Here is a 14,863-nt window from a genome sequence, read left to right on the forward strand (position 1 = left end):
CTCGTCAGAGCTCTGAACCGAGAGGGCTACGGCGAGTACACCTGTGACATCACCAACGAGGCCGGGGCCGGGCGCTGCACCTTTCTGGTCACCGGTGAGTTGGCTCGACTGGGGCATGATGGGATGTTGACGTGAAGGTGTGAGTAGACTTTCTGTCCTCAGTTAAAGGTGGACATGTCTCTGGTGACCTGAGATGACTCGACTAGTTGAACTTGTCTCGAATGACACGCCTCAGACGTGGACTTGCCCCGAAGACGTTGAAGCGTCACACCGTTTCCCGCCGGTGTGACGCCTCCTGCGGCTGTTGATGGTGAGGTGTTAACGGCCCCCGGCCTGATGGGAAATCTTAGCTGTTTCCAAACTTCAGGACGAGAACATGCTGATTAATTAGAGTTTCTCTCGTCTTTGAATCGTCGTGCTGGCAGGCTGCAGCAGAGAAACACTGAGAGTTCCCTTCAGGGAGTCGAGGCGTCATAAATAATGTGCAGAGCTTCAGGAGAGCTTCACATCTGAGCTGACAACAAACGCTTTCCTCTCTGCAGGACTTCCTGCCGTTAGCACCTGGCTGCCTCCTCTGATGCTGAACCGACGCTTCAGGTCTTTCAGGCTAAAAGACAACATGAATGTGTGTGTTTGAACTTCTCATGACGAAGCTTCGTCGTCCACGGCTGCACTTCTGCTGCTTGTTGTCCACTCGTGACGCCGTCTGCGTCGTGCTGGTGCAGCGCTTGTTTCACAGCTGATCTGTAGCTACAGCTGTGTTTCAGATGATCTGTTTGTCATGTTTTTGTCCTTTTTCTTCATAGTGCGACTGGATAGAGAGACAGGAAACACACGAGGGGACGAAGACGAAGTGTCCCACGTCAAAGTCTTGTGTTGTCTCGGTTCACCTGCGTTCAGACCTCACACGGCTGGGGTGTGTCGACATCGAGTGAAAGTGATCAACATGCTTCACTATCCTCCCAAACCTCAACTGAGCCTTCAGGGCCTCCGTACCTTAGACAGCAGACACGATATCACATGTTAACAAAGCTTGATAAAGCAGGACTGACGTCACATCGAATCTACATCGAAGTCTCAGCAGCTGAGCTCTGACGAGTCCGCAGCCAGCAGAGGATTCACAGTTGAAATCAGCTGACCTGAAATCCTGCCGTCGCTTTGCTTTCACGCCACAAACGTCTCAGCTCTGGTGTTTGATTGGCTCCTGGTCTCGGCCGATTGGCTGAGTTCGGTCGTCAGAGTCGTATCGGTGTGGAAAACGTGGGATTGGTGCAGATTTAACGGCCTGCTTTGAATCTCTGATGGAAACGTGGAGCGGTGGCTGAGCGCCGCTCTCTGAACGCCAGGCGTCGCGCAGGAAGTGCCGGCCGAGTCGGCTCGTATCTCCGTCCTGTCCTGATGAAAGCCCCCCTGCAGAGACGCCCTGTCAGCGCTGCGAGACTCTTCCTGTAAACCCGACGGCGGCGTTAAGCCTCTTATCGCGGCCGGGCGGCGAGCAGCGACGCGTTCTGCAGGCGGCAGCAGAAAGCAGTTAAAGAGGGAGGTTGTAAGCTCGGGATGGAGAGCTGAAGCAGAGGGACGGCGATTAGTTCAGGCTTGTCGTCGCCATGGTGAAGTTTGTGTTGTTAATCAGGTGTGAACACGCCGACGGCGTTTTGAAGCTCGCTCATCCCGAAGCGGCCAAGCAGGCGGCAGCAGATCCTCAGAACAATGAAACCCAAAACGTCTCTCAGACCGTCGGACGGGTCTTCACAGCGCAGCCTCCACGCCGACCGTCCGCCTGCTGCGGTTCATTCAGCGGCTCAGAGCTGTGCGTCAGTCCAGGATCTCTGCTTCGGTCCAACATTTAGTCCCACGTTCTGTTTTCTCCCTCATGGTCTTCATCAGCAGGTCTCGCTCGTCTTCAGCGGTCAAACTGCAGCAGCCGGCCGCTGACGTTCGTAAGTGGAGCTTGAGTTGAGATTATTTTGTCAGACGAGTGAAATGAAGTGAAGAATTCCTCTGAGTCAGCCAATCAGGACTCAGCTCTGTGTTATCAGGTCGTCCATGTTGGAGGCTTCGTCCAGTCAGGTGACTTCTTCTTCTTTGGTGGTTTAATCCTCCAACCTGCACATCAGCAGAAACACACTGTGTGTGTGTGTGTGTGTGTGTGTGTGTGTGTGTGTGTGTGTGTGTGTGGGTGTGGGTGTGAGCTGACGGACACACACTGACACACACACTCTGTTCACTGTCATATTAAGTGGAGCTTCATAATCCCGCTGCCTGTGGGATTAACACTCACTGTGACTCTTCTTCTTCCATCTTTTTGCTCTTTCATCGTTTCTTCTTCGTCTCTTTGGTTGGATAAACAAACATGGAGGCTGTGACATCTTTAAGGGTTGCAGGGATTTAGATGCATCTCTGGGTTAGTCAGGCTCAGTCCCACGGTTCACTCTGTCCTCTGACAGGCTGAACGTGATGACAGTGAACGCATCACGGCACAGCTGACAGAGTCCACAGGAAGAACGTTCAGATTCGACTTCCTGTGGCTCTCACCTCGACCCGAGTCCTGGCTGAAACATCTGTCGTGTTTGCTTTTGTTGTCCGGCCCCCTGTGACCTCTGACCCCGTGTCTCCTCAGGGAAGGCCTATGCTCCAGAGTTCTACTACGACACCTACAGCGCTCTGTGGCAGAACCGACCTCGCGTCTACGGCTTCAAGCTGCAGTGGACGCAGATGGAGCCCAACGCTGTGGACCGGATCCTGGCCTACAGACTCGGCATCAGACAGGTGAGTACGCAGCAGCTTCCTGTCCTCAGGTGTGCTCGTGTGCACGCCACACAGATGCTAACAGTGCTAACTGCTAACAGCTTCCCTCGCAGTAACATGATCCATGTCCTGTGTTCAGACGTGAATCTTTAAACCACTGAAACGTGACGGCAGGAGGTCTGAGCGGACCTTATTTCAGGCCGATCGATCTGTTTGATCAAAATCAACTTTACCTGAAAACACGGACGGAAAAAAAAACGTTTGAAGACGTTTGAGCTCAAAGAAAAACTCTTCAGCTGTTAGAAACGACAAAATGACGAATGTGACGTCAGACTGGACAGGACGCTCCGTCTCTACCTGAGACGCCTGCAGCATCAGCCTGGCTTTAACGGAGGAGGAGGAGGAGGAGGAGGAGGGGGGCTTGTTGCCATGGCAACCAGCCTGTCTTTTCATTCATACTCAGCAGTGTGCTGCAGAGAGGGAGAGAGAGAGCAGGGAGGAAGTGCTGATGGGACAGAAAATGAGAAGAAGAAGAAGAAGAGAGAGGAAAATGAAGAAGATAGAAGATACAAAGAGACTGGAGGAAGTTTACAGGAGGAGGAAGGAGAGAGGAGGAGGAGGAGGATGCAGAAGTCTTTCTGGAGTATAAAATAACAGCAGCTGAGAAACAAAAGAGCTTCTGAGGTCAAAGGTCAGTCTCTCATACATGGATCATCGCAACATGTGACGTTCCTCAGGGTTCCACTGATGTCCATCCTGTTCACGTTCCTTCATGGTCAGATTTACTTTCACAGAGAGACGTCCTGCGGTCCCTCAGCCTCATTTGACTCCGGAGCGACGAAGATGAAAAGTCAGACATGTTTTCTTCAATAGACTCAAATCTGCTGCTGAGTTCCAGTGAGAACCAGGAGACCTGAGCACATTCCTGCCGTTCTGAAATCTTCACGCTGGCTTCCACGTACTCATAAAATAGATTTTAAAGTGCTGCCGCTGCTTCATGAACCTCTCAGTAATCTCGGAGAACGTTCTAACCTTTGGAGAACATGAACGCATCAGACTGAAGGTTTAAGGCTTGGTCTTGAGCTCAGTTTAGAGGTTTGGATCAGATTTAGTTTTTCAGTTTAGACTTAGCTCAGGACTCAGTCTTGAACGAGTCGTCATCAGTAAGAAAACATTTTGTTGGCTTTGTATTTTCAGATGGGTCAGTCTCGTTGGTGGGAGCAGGAGATCCCCATGGAGGGAACCATCCAGAAGGGGGAGCTACTGACCTACAACCTGACTGAACTTATCAAACCTGAGTCCTACCTGGTCCGCCTCACCCCCATCACCCGCTACGGAGAGGGCGACGCCACTGAACGCATCATCACATACAGCGGTATGTTGTCATTTCCTGTTGAACGGACGCCATAAATCCTCAAATAAAAACATGAAGTTAAACAATGGCGGAGGATTTAGGGAGCTGAATGACTGGAGTTATAACGTCTCACGCGGTCGAACTGCTGCAAACGTTTTCTCTTTAACACTAAAATCATTTTGAGTCCGTTTGTCTTTTCTTTGATCTTATTGAAGCCACAAAGCAGCACAGTGAAATTTGTCCTCATCCTCATGAAGCAGGTGCTTTAATCAGTTTGGTGATTCACTGTCATTGGTGAACTACTGTAGCTGAGAGCTAAACAGCTAGGAGCATGCTAATGCTAATCAGTCACAATTTGCTTTTAGGACATTTTCCAAACATGTGTGGAGCAGATTTCTTCCATGTTTGCCAGCAGCCGTGTGTGAAAGTGCTACAGCGCTGCTATGGTCAAAACCTGCAGCCGTTAGCTTTTAGCTGCTGTCAGTGAAACTCAACACTTCCTGCTCAGATTTTTCACATTAAAAGGACAAACATGTTTGCAGGAAGTGCTCAGTTTTAGTGAAGTAGCTTAACATGATCAAAAGAAGAGGTTCCAGTAAACAGGACTGAAAAATGAGCCGAGTTCTGCTCTGATTAAAGCCTGTCTCATATAAAGGCCTGGTTCGCTCTACAGGGAGTTAAATATTTCAGACTTTACAATATGTTCACTAATAATTTAAAGTGAGCTCGTCCCCGAGTGATTGAGACCTCAATATGAGATCTGGAGCCGTTTCATCATCCTAAACAGGTTTTTATATTTAATGCTGTGATATTTGGTTTCCGTCTGCTTCTCTTTATTCATACGAGACAAAAAAAACGGAAAAACAAGAAAACTAAAGCCGAGCTGTCGAGCAGAAATCCTGACGGGACAAAAATTCACAGCCGCAGAGAAACGTCAGAAAAAGAACAGAAGAGAAATCAAGATGACGAACAGAGAAACTCGCAGCAGGAGGCGACAACACGAGCGCAGAAAACACAAAGTGGGAGAAGAAGAAGAGCCGGTCTGACCGTGAACTCGTCGGCTCTGTGATGTGGAGTTTTGACAGACTGTCAGTGAACGCCTCGCCTCCTGATCGGCGCATTAACTCCCCGCAGCAAACACAGCCGAGTTCAAACGGGAAGTTCAGACGTCTGATCAGCTGACACAGTGCAGGTAAACACCTCCGCCTGACGGCGCTCGGCTCGGTCACGTGACCCTCTGCAGATCACAACCTGACATCAGTTAAAGGAGGAGACAGAGACTCGAACATGTTGTCTGTCCTGACGTCTTCAGGCGGCTGCAGGGACTTCAAGAACCAAAGAAGAGGAAAACTGCTGTGAGCAAAACGCACTGAAAGAATAACGTCCTGCAGAGTGATCTGCACGCCACCTGCATCACCTGCGTCACCTGTGTCACCTGCGTCACCTGCGTCACGTGTGTCAACTGCATCACATGCCTCACCTGCGTCACCTGTGTCACCTGCATCACCTGCGTCACCTGCGTCACGTGTGTCACCTGCGTCACCTGCGTCACCTGCGTCATCCGCGTCACGTGTGTCACCTGCGTCACCTGCGTCACCTGCGTCATCCGCGTCACGTGTGTCACCTGTGTCACCTGCGTCACCCGCGTCACGTGTGTCACCTGCGTCACCTGCGTCACCCGCGTCACGTGTGTCACCTGCGTCAACTGCGTCACCTGCGTCACGTGTGTCACCTGCGTCAGTGCGCTCGCTCTCTTTCAGCTCTGTGTTTGGTCTCCACAGCTCTGAGGGAAACATCTGGAAAACGATTTCATTTTCTTATCGGTGCTTCCTTCGTTCCATCATTCGTCCCTCTGTGTGGACTCGTGACGTCTCGCTCGTCTTTGTTCTGTCCATCAGCAGGACAAGTTCATGTGTAAAATACCTTCAAACAGCAGGACAGAAGACGAGTCCATTTAAAAGACATTCAGACAATTTAAAAGAGTCAAATCATTAAAAGAAATAAATGGCAGAAGATGAATGAATGAATGAATGAATGAATGAATGAATGAATGAATGAATGAATGAATGAATGAATGAATGAATGAATGAATGAACAATCCCAGAATTCACTTGTACACACAGAAACGTGTGAAACAGACAGTTGAAATATGAGACCTGAACCCATCATGTGGTCTGGACTCAGCTCATCAGAAACATGTTCTGTCTGTCCTCTAATGGTTTTCCTTCTTTTGTCCCCTCACAGCTCCTGTTAACCCACACCTCAGTAAGTACCTGTGGTCTCTGATCGAGTTAAACCAGGTTTCACCTCACAGACCAGTTCTTAGGCAGAGACGTCCTTCTGCTCGGAGGGACTTGATAAAACAGAAGAATCTCACTTTTTACTGACCAGTGAAGTTTCAACACATTTAACAGCTGAGTGTGTGTGTGTGTGTGTCTGTGTGTGTGTGTGTCTGTGTGTGTGTGTGTGTGTGTGTCTGCGTGTGTGTGTGTCTGCGTGTGTGTGTGTCTGCGTGTGTGTGTGTGTGTGTGTCTGCGTGTGTGTTCAGGGGAGTTCCAGTGTGGTTTCGAGGACGAGGCGATGTGTCTGTTCTCTCAGGACAAAACGGACGAGTTCGACTGGACACGTCACAGCGCCGCCACGCGAGACACCAAATACACCCCGAACACTGGCCCCAGCTCCGACCACACGGGCTCCAAGCAGGGTACACACACACACACACACACACACTCACACACACACACTCAGCATAACATTATGTGGTTCATTCACCTGATTGGTTGAAGGCAGACAGGTGGTCCATCATAAAGAGAAACCTGCAGGTGAGTTCAGGTGAGGTGAGTTCAGGTGAGTTTATCGCCGCTGTGTTGGCGGCGTTCTCACCTGCAGCCTTCGTTTGACACCTGGCTTTACTTCGAGGACATGTGACTTTGACATCAAAGGTTTCTGGAGCCGCTGACGTCTTAAAGGGACAGTTTGACATTTTGGGAAATATGTGATGAGAGTAGATGGACATTAATCCAAAAGTGTCCAAACCGGCACAGTGTGACACACTTCCAGCTGATCCTGGTCACATGCACTTGTTTGACCTTCAGGATTATGTTCTGGTGGACATGTGAGCTTGGACAGATGTGTCCTTCACAGCCGTCCCTTCAGCCTTGTCTGCTTCCTTGGTGGTCGTTTGTGTTTCCTTGGTGTGTTGTTGTGTCTCCGCTGTGACAGCAGGAGGATTAAAACTGACACTGAATATAAATAATGGCGGAGGACTCGTGAGACGGACGCGAACCGTCCCTGATTGGAGCAGTTCAGGACGGGCGACGCCCACTCCGAAGACGATAAGAGGCTGAAAATGAAAAGCAGCCCGAGGAGTCGAGGCTGGGCTGACTGAATGAGAGCAGTTTGACGGACACACGGTGGAAGAGACACGTCTTCTGCTGTTCATCCGGCTTTGGTTTGGACTGAAAGTGGAAACGACTGAAAAGGAAACGTTCAGCATCACAGACTGTGAGGAAGACTTAGCCGAAGAACTGAGGACACGATTTAAAGACGTCTCTCATGTTTGACGTTCATCATCTGCACCTTCACAAACATCAGGTGGTGGAAACATCAAAATCAAATGAAGTTTGTACATGAGATAAAAACTGTTCAACGACGTTTCTGACAGATTTACCCAAAAACAACAACAAAACAACGTCAGCAGAAGGTCGTCCATGTGTCCCACTGACGTTTTGTCCTCCTTCACGTCTTGCTGATCATACGTGGACACCAGCTCCGTCCTCATGGACAAACTGTTCTTCACTGAAGTTTGAAGTCCACAGCTGCTGCAGCCACAGACAAGACAGAGACAGCTGTTACAGCTGCAGCACCTGGTGGACGCACACGACGCCGCGCTGCTAGGCAACAGAGGCTGCAGGTGTCTCATTGCAGACTCACCTGTCTGAATGTCCTCTCTGAACCTCGTGCACCACAAAGTCCTCAACAAACTCTGCCCGTCTGTCCCAGTATAAACAGTCCTCTCAGCCTGTCTGTCCTCTCAGCCTGCAGCGTGAGTCACAAGCTGATGGCGTCAAAGTCTCACTTCAGCAAGGTGTCTGTCTGTCCAACCCTGTCTGCTCCTGTCTGCCTGAGGCTGGGTGTGTCTCTACACTCAGCTGGCTCTGCCTAATCGGCTGCACACCTGTGTCACACCTGTGGCGCATCAGGCTGATGAGGTGAGGAGTGTTAAAGGTCGGCTCTGGGCTCCACTCGTCTGTCTTTTGTCTTCTCTTTTGAACTTGGACTGCTGCTCACATGTCAGAGCCTTCAGGCCACGTCCAGCTTTGCTTTGCCTCCGCCCGTCCAGCCGTGTCCTTTCGTCTTTGTCTTCATAGTTCCTGTTTGAATAAACCTCCGTCGTCCGTTGTCCTGACTCGGTCTGTGTGTGAGTCCAGAGCACATTAACGCAGCTCCGCCGCTGGCAGCCATGATGAGCTTGTTAGCAGGAAGCTAGCAAGAACTTTCCAAACTCCAGATCAGTCAAAAGAATTAAATAAAGATGCCGCTCAGAGACAGAAAGAGCAACAGAGGGACATTTCATCATTGAGCCCTCTAAAGTGCTAAAGTGACACATTTTTCTATGGAGTCTGGCGTGTCTCTGTCCCAAAAGACAGGAGGACGTTATCAGGAAAAGCAGCGTTTCACAGACAGCCTGACTGTCAGGCCGACTTTCACAGCCTGGTCACAGACAGGAAAGTGTCTGAGCGAATTATCGTCGTTCTGTCGGCGCTGACAGAGGATCTGGACGTGGGCGTCTTAAGCCGACCTGTCAAACTGTCCACTGTGTCTTTAGTTAAATAAAGATAACTTTAGCTTCTGTCCCAGAGCAAAAATAGTTTGCAGAGAAGAATTGACAGTTGAGTTGAGTTTCATCTGTTAATTTACTTCTTGTTTTTAAACTCAGCTGTTGTGTCCAGATTGTCCCAGACGCCTCGGTTTGACAGCTGAAATGCTTTCAGTTGTCTGGATGTCCGGTGACAGAAACAAAGAGCAAGAGGTCTTTCATGTCTTCCACGGCTGAGAGACCCTCCCCACCTTCAGCTGGTCTGCACATCTGGACCTGCAGCTTGTCTCGTCTTGATCCTCCTCAGTCCTGTCCTCACCTGGTTTGTTGTGAGGGACAGGTTGGGAGAAGGGGGCTGTGAGCAGAGTGTTGTGGGTGGGCGGGTGTAGGTGGGGATGGGGCGGTGCAGCAGGAAGGACTGGACAGACGGAGGGACAGATGACTGACTGAATCTATTTAAGCAAAGGTTCAAATCATTTCGGTCCCACAGGCTGCGAGTTTGATTCCTTGCAGCCAGAGACGGTTATTAAGGCCCCCCCCAGACTCCACTGATGATGACTAAAGCCCCCAGACGTAAGGAGGGCATCCAGGTGTTTGCACCTGAGTGGATGACATCACAGGCAGAGGGGAGGACACACGCCGCTGTCACGATAACGTGAGAATTCGCTCGGTACGCAGTGCGTCCTGATGCTCACGGCTAACAGCTCAGTGTCTGCTCTGCAGAGCTGCTGTTTCATCGTGATGTTCAGCCATCGACCATGAACAAATACCGCCGCCCTGCTCCCTGTCTCTTATGGCTGTCCTTTGTCCCGTCCACTCGTATCACCTGGAAACCGTCAAATGCATCGTTGGTGTCCGGAGTTAGCGTGGTTAGCTACGTCTCTGTCAACAGGATAATGCTGCGCTGCTGTCTGAGGACGGGTTTCCTCCGTCCCCTCTCAGCGTGACGTTCGGCCGCTGTCCTCTTGCTCTCAGGGGTTTGGACTCCAGGTTCAAGGTCTGCAGTTGGTGTTTTTACTGTCTGTTGTCCACTGACGTCAGCTGGTGTCACTTTCTTACTTTCTCTTCACATTTTAAGACAACTGTGCGTCTTGAGCTTTAACACTCGTCATGTGATGAAGATGAGACGTTTGTTTAACGTGCATTCGACAGCTACACCTGACAGGTGCTCTAGAAACCCCGTGAGGTTCACATCAGAGCTCTTTGATTGACAGCAGACGACTCAAAGCTGCTTTATTTTTAGAGCAGATTTTCTGAATTCAGTGTGTTTTATATCAAAGTGGCATGAGATCAAAAACAAACTGTGACAGAGCGATGTAATGACGTCCGTTAACGTGAGGCCTCCACGACACCTTCAGGACCGTCCGTCTTCATACTCACCACGTCAGAGACATCAGAGTTCCTGTCTGCTGAGGAGCTGCAGGTGTGCTGAACTGATGTGGACTCAACGTGTGTCCCGTGTAAACGCTGCCGTCCTGCACAGGACGTCCACACGTCAAACTGCAGTGTGAGTCACAACCTGCTGCAGGAAGTGATCAAATGTGATTGGCTGTGAACACCTGGTCATCAGACCACACCTTCAGATAGAGAGACAGCTGGTCAGACAGAGAGAGGACGAGAGAGACGATGAAATAATGTTTCAGGTTGTGTTTTCATATATTATTCATTGATTAGCCTGTGAGCTGACCTCTAACCTCTGACCTCTGACGGTCTCACAGGTTTCTACATGTACATCGAGACGTCGAGGCCGAGGCTGGATGGAGACAAAGCCCGGCTGCTGTCTCCCACCTTCAACATGAACTCCAAGAGCTCCTCCTCCTCCTCCTCCTCCGTCACCAACAGCCCCACCTACTGCTTCGCCTTTTACTACCACATGTACGGGAAGCACATCGGTACGGCTGCAGCAGGTCCCGCCCCCGGTGCACCATGTGACCGCCGTCATCACGAACACGAACGCTGATTCTGTGTTTGCGTTCTCAGGAGCTCTGAACGTGTTCCTGCGGCAGAAAGGTCAGACGGTGACGGACACCTCGGTGTGGAGTCTGACCGGCAACCAGGGAGACCGCTGGAGGCAAGCCAAGGTCAACATCCACCCAACCACAGCCTTCCAGGTACAAACCACACCCACTTCACCACAAACCACACCCACGTCGCCACAAGCCACACCCACTTTACTTCATCCAGGTGGACTCGCTGTGACTTTGAGTTCCCTCAAATCAAACCTGATCTGATGTTTTTATGGTCTGCAGCCCTTCGATGTCGTCATGGTGACTGAAGGCTGACATGATTGGTCGATTGACAGGAAATGAGCGATCATCTGTTGTTTTAATGGTTTCATTGATCTTTGGACTGTTGGTTGAACCAAACAAACATGGTGAAGGCATCACTTTGGGCTCATTGTGACCACATTTCTCACTGTTTTCACAAAGTATCCAAACCAATCGATTGATCGATCGATGGAGCGAACGATCAGCAGATTGATCCAGAATGAAAAGAATCGTTAGTCATAGTTTGACCTGAATGGTCCTCATCCTCGTCCTCGTCCTCAGGTCAGTCTCTGTCTGTCTCTCCGGCAGATGGTGATGGAGGGAGTTCGGGGTTCTGGTATCGAGGGAGACATCGCCATCGATGATGTCACCATTGAGGAGGGCGAATGTAAAGATCCTCCACCCAACAGTGAGTCCACGTCCACAGAGACAGAGACATGACACCGTCACGTCAAGTCGTTTCTGCTGACGTATCAAACTTCTCTCTCTCTCTCTCTCTCTCTCTCTCTCTCACAGATCTAAGGTCACTCGCCCCGCCCTCCTCGCCCCATATATGGCAGCTGTGCATCACTCTGAGTCTGGCTCTGATTGGCCGGCAGAGGTGACCCCCCCTCTCTACAGGACACCACGACCTTTGACTCTTCTGCCCCCCCTCACTTCTCCATCCAATCCCATCATCCCCCACCATTCAGCCCCCTGCCCCCACCCCCAACTACCAAAGATAAGATGCAGTAAGAACCACAGAGAGACTTCCTGCCAAGATGGCTGACTCAAAAGGTCAAAGGTCACGAGGAGAAGTGATGATTTAAAGGACCGGTTCAGTGTCATCGTGTCGTCAGATATCAGCGTAACATAAAGACTGAAAACAGGCTAGTTGTTTCCCCCCACTTCCAGTCTTTATGCTAAGCTATGCTAAGCTAACCACCTCCAGACACTGTGCACCCGAACATCTCGCAGAAGCTTTTTCCCCAAAATGTTCAACTGTTCCTTTAAATGTCAGCAGTGTTCACGGTCACATGGTTTTGCTGTCGAATCAGAATGGCCCGGTGGTCGGCAGCTGTCAATCATCCGTCGGCATTTTATCAGCGACGTCGTTTTCTTGTAGTTTCGCCTTCGAGTTCGTTGACCTTTTGGTTTCAGCTCAGCATCAAAGCACAGAAAAACAGGCGAGGAAATATCAGCGTGAATATCGCCTTTCCTGACCCCCCAACCCCTGACCCTCCATCTCATCCTCTCATGAACCCCCGCCCTCCCCCCTCTCCCCCAACAGATCAACAGTACTGTACCACGAGCTGGATGGACGGACGGATGGCACTCTCTCTTTTTTGGGAGAAGGTAACTTTTTACAGCGGGCGGACCGACAGAGTTTTTCATGATGCTTTTCAATCTGTTTGTCTGTCGAGGACGAGAGTTCACCCTCTGCCATGACATCAAGTGCCTTCAGACTCAGAGGAAAAGCCCGCCGGGCCGAAGGACGCCGTCGCCACAGAAAGGAAACAGAAAGACGAAGCGGACGTCATCGTGTCTTAACGACCGAGGAGGGCGTGAGGACGGACGTCTCCTGGTCTGATTATGCAGAGAAACAGTTTCTTACAGAGTTTTTCTTTTTCTTTATTTTCTTTTTTGAAAACATTTATGATGACAAGAGGATTCTGGGAAAAAGGAAGCCATGTTGGATGGCACTGAGAAGAGGCCGTGGACAGGAAGTAGACTGTGCATACAGACAGGAAGCTCTTTGATTTATTAAGAACAACCTGCAATCATAATCTGAGGATCTGTGACTGAATATTTCAAAATAAAAGACTCCCTGTTGGACGGTTTCCAGCCCTAAGCCAATAGGATTTGAGCATTTGGTCTCTCAGAACTATTTTAATTTTTCAAAATAAGAGTTTTCAGAAGGACGTGGAGGCGTGATGCTACCTGAGACCATCGGTCACCTTTAACTACACGAGCAGAGCGAGAAATGGCAAATTAAGTCTTTTACTGTTGCTATGATCATGGGGGGGGGTCTTTACACTTCTCACCTCTTGTCATCTCTTTTGTGGGTTTTTGGGGGGAGGGGTCAGTTCAGGTTTGTCTTGGTTTGTTTTATTTGTGGAAAAACTCCAAAGGAAAGTTTAAACGACTAAAAATGCTCCGATAAGTTTTGATTCACGTCCTGGAAGATTTCGACTAAAAACAAAAATCCACAGCGAGGATTCATTAAAGGAAGCACAACAACGACACACCTGTACACACCTGTCTGGAAGCTCATTACCTGTCCATCATCTGTCAGGCCAACGCCCACTTCTGCCCAGAAAAGGAAAAATTCATTCAAAGTTTTGTTTATAGGAACAAAAACGTCTTGTTTGACTTCATTTTTGATTCTTTCAGCTGTTATTTTGATGGAAAAATGTTTTTACTCTTTCAGAATTTTAAATGTTGGCATGAAAATGACTTTTTTTGTGGGGGGGTCCTTCTTAACATGTAACCCATTTTTTTCTTTTCTGGGCAGAAACGACCTTCCGTACATCGTTGCAGAAAAACCACATAACTGCCGTTTTGACTCGTGTGGTTTCAGGATCTGAGGAAAACGTTTAAAGACGCAGTGGAGCGACGTCTTCGGACTCGTAGAACCGCTGCGATCCGGATTAACTGAGTCTTTAAAGTCCTTTTATTTTTTGGCTCCGCAGACGATGAAGCCTGATTTCCACCTCCGTCAGTTTGTCATTTTAAACTTTAATGAGCCGTCGCTCAGCGGAGGATCGGCTTGATGGCTTCAGATAAATCTCATTTCTTTTTAATGTTGTTTGATTTGTTTTCGTCCCCGTGGCGACAAGTTTCCTCTCGGCGTGTTTTTCCACTGCAACTGATCATCAGATTTCTATTAACGCTCCTCTGGGTCAGTTTATCCTCTGCTGCATCATTATCACATTAACTGACTGGACCCCCCCACCCCACCCCCACCCCGCTCGTCAACGTCAGCATGTTCGTGAAACTGGAGACAAAGTCTGAGTTTTCAAACGACGGCACTGAAGTTCTTCATTTTCTTCTGCTTCGTTTCATTTAGTCACAAACAGAAACTTTGACTCCAGAGATCTAAATTCAGATGAAACAGCAGAAAGGTGTGAAGTGCTGAAGCACGCGGTGGGAAACACACCGCCGCGGATTTAGACCACATTTCCCAGAAGCCCCGGTGCTTGATAACTCATTTTGGAAAAAGAAAAAACCTTTAGATGCATTTTAAAACAACCACAATAATAAAACAAGTTTTCTACCTTTTCCAGGTGTGTTTACAGTCAGACCCTCAGAACAGGTGAATCACTCAGGTCTCAGGTGAGTCCAACCGTGTCACAGGTACGTTTGGAAACAGCACATTTCTAAATTCATCCACATCACAAACCTCTGAAGTTGTGTTTAAATCGTCTCAAAGCATCTTCGTCGACTGCAGCGGAAAAAGACGCGTCCTCATTTCTTCCCTGGGGGGTCACGTCACGTCTCCGCGTCAGCTGGAGTTTCGGGGGAGGGGCAATAAGACGGTTTTTAAAAAGCGGCCAACAGGACTGTGGACGTGTGAAGAAAGATATTTTTCTAACTGTGATTATTCTCTGCAATAGATTCTCAGACTGGAGATTACAATGCATTCTGGGTATTATTATGATTATTATTATATGAATAAATACACTCCAAATGTTA

The 14,863-nt window shown here is 49.3% G+C and overlaps 1 protein-coding gene across 1 annotated transcript in view; it reads left to right on the plus strand.

Moving 5' to 3' along the window:
* The window catches only part of mdga2a (MAM domain containing glycosylphosphatidylinositol anchor 2a), a 66,403-nt gene extending 51,540 nt beyond the window's left edge, over positions 1 to 14,863 (plus strand). The window contains exons 9-17 of the mRNA XM_070979893.1: positions 1 to 94; positions 2,621 to 2,769; positions 3,946 to 4,123; positions 6,347 to 6,367; positions 6,651 to 6,806; positions 10,640 to 10,813; positions 10,902 to 11,032; positions 11,498 to 11,597; positions 11,705 to 14,863. The exon at positions 1 to 94 is cut by the window's left edge and continues 179 nt beyond it. Coding sequence (XP_070835994.1) covers positions 1 to 94; positions 2,621 to 2,769; positions 3,946 to 4,123; positions 6,347 to 6,367; positions 6,651 to 6,806; positions 10,640 to 10,813; positions 10,902 to 11,032; positions 11,498 to 11,597; positions 11,705 to 11,793 — 1,092 coding nt within the window. The 3' untranslated portion in view covers positions 11,794 to 14,863. The remainder of the gene's footprint in view (positions 95 to 2,620; positions 2,770 to 3,945; positions 4,124 to 6,346; positions 6,368 to 6,650; positions 6,807 to 10,639; positions 10,814 to 10,901; positions 11,033 to 11,497; positions 11,598 to 11,704) is intronic.

Source organism: Chaetodon trifascialis, chromosome 14 (assembly GCF_039877785.1).
Source record: "Chaetodon trifascialis isolate fChaTrf1 chromosome 14, fChaTrf1.hap1, whole genome shotgun sequence".
NCBI classification, from domain to species: domain Eukaryota; kingdom Metazoa; phylum Chordata; class Actinopteri; order Chaetodontiformes; family Chaetodontidae; genus Chaetodon; species Chaetodon trifascialis.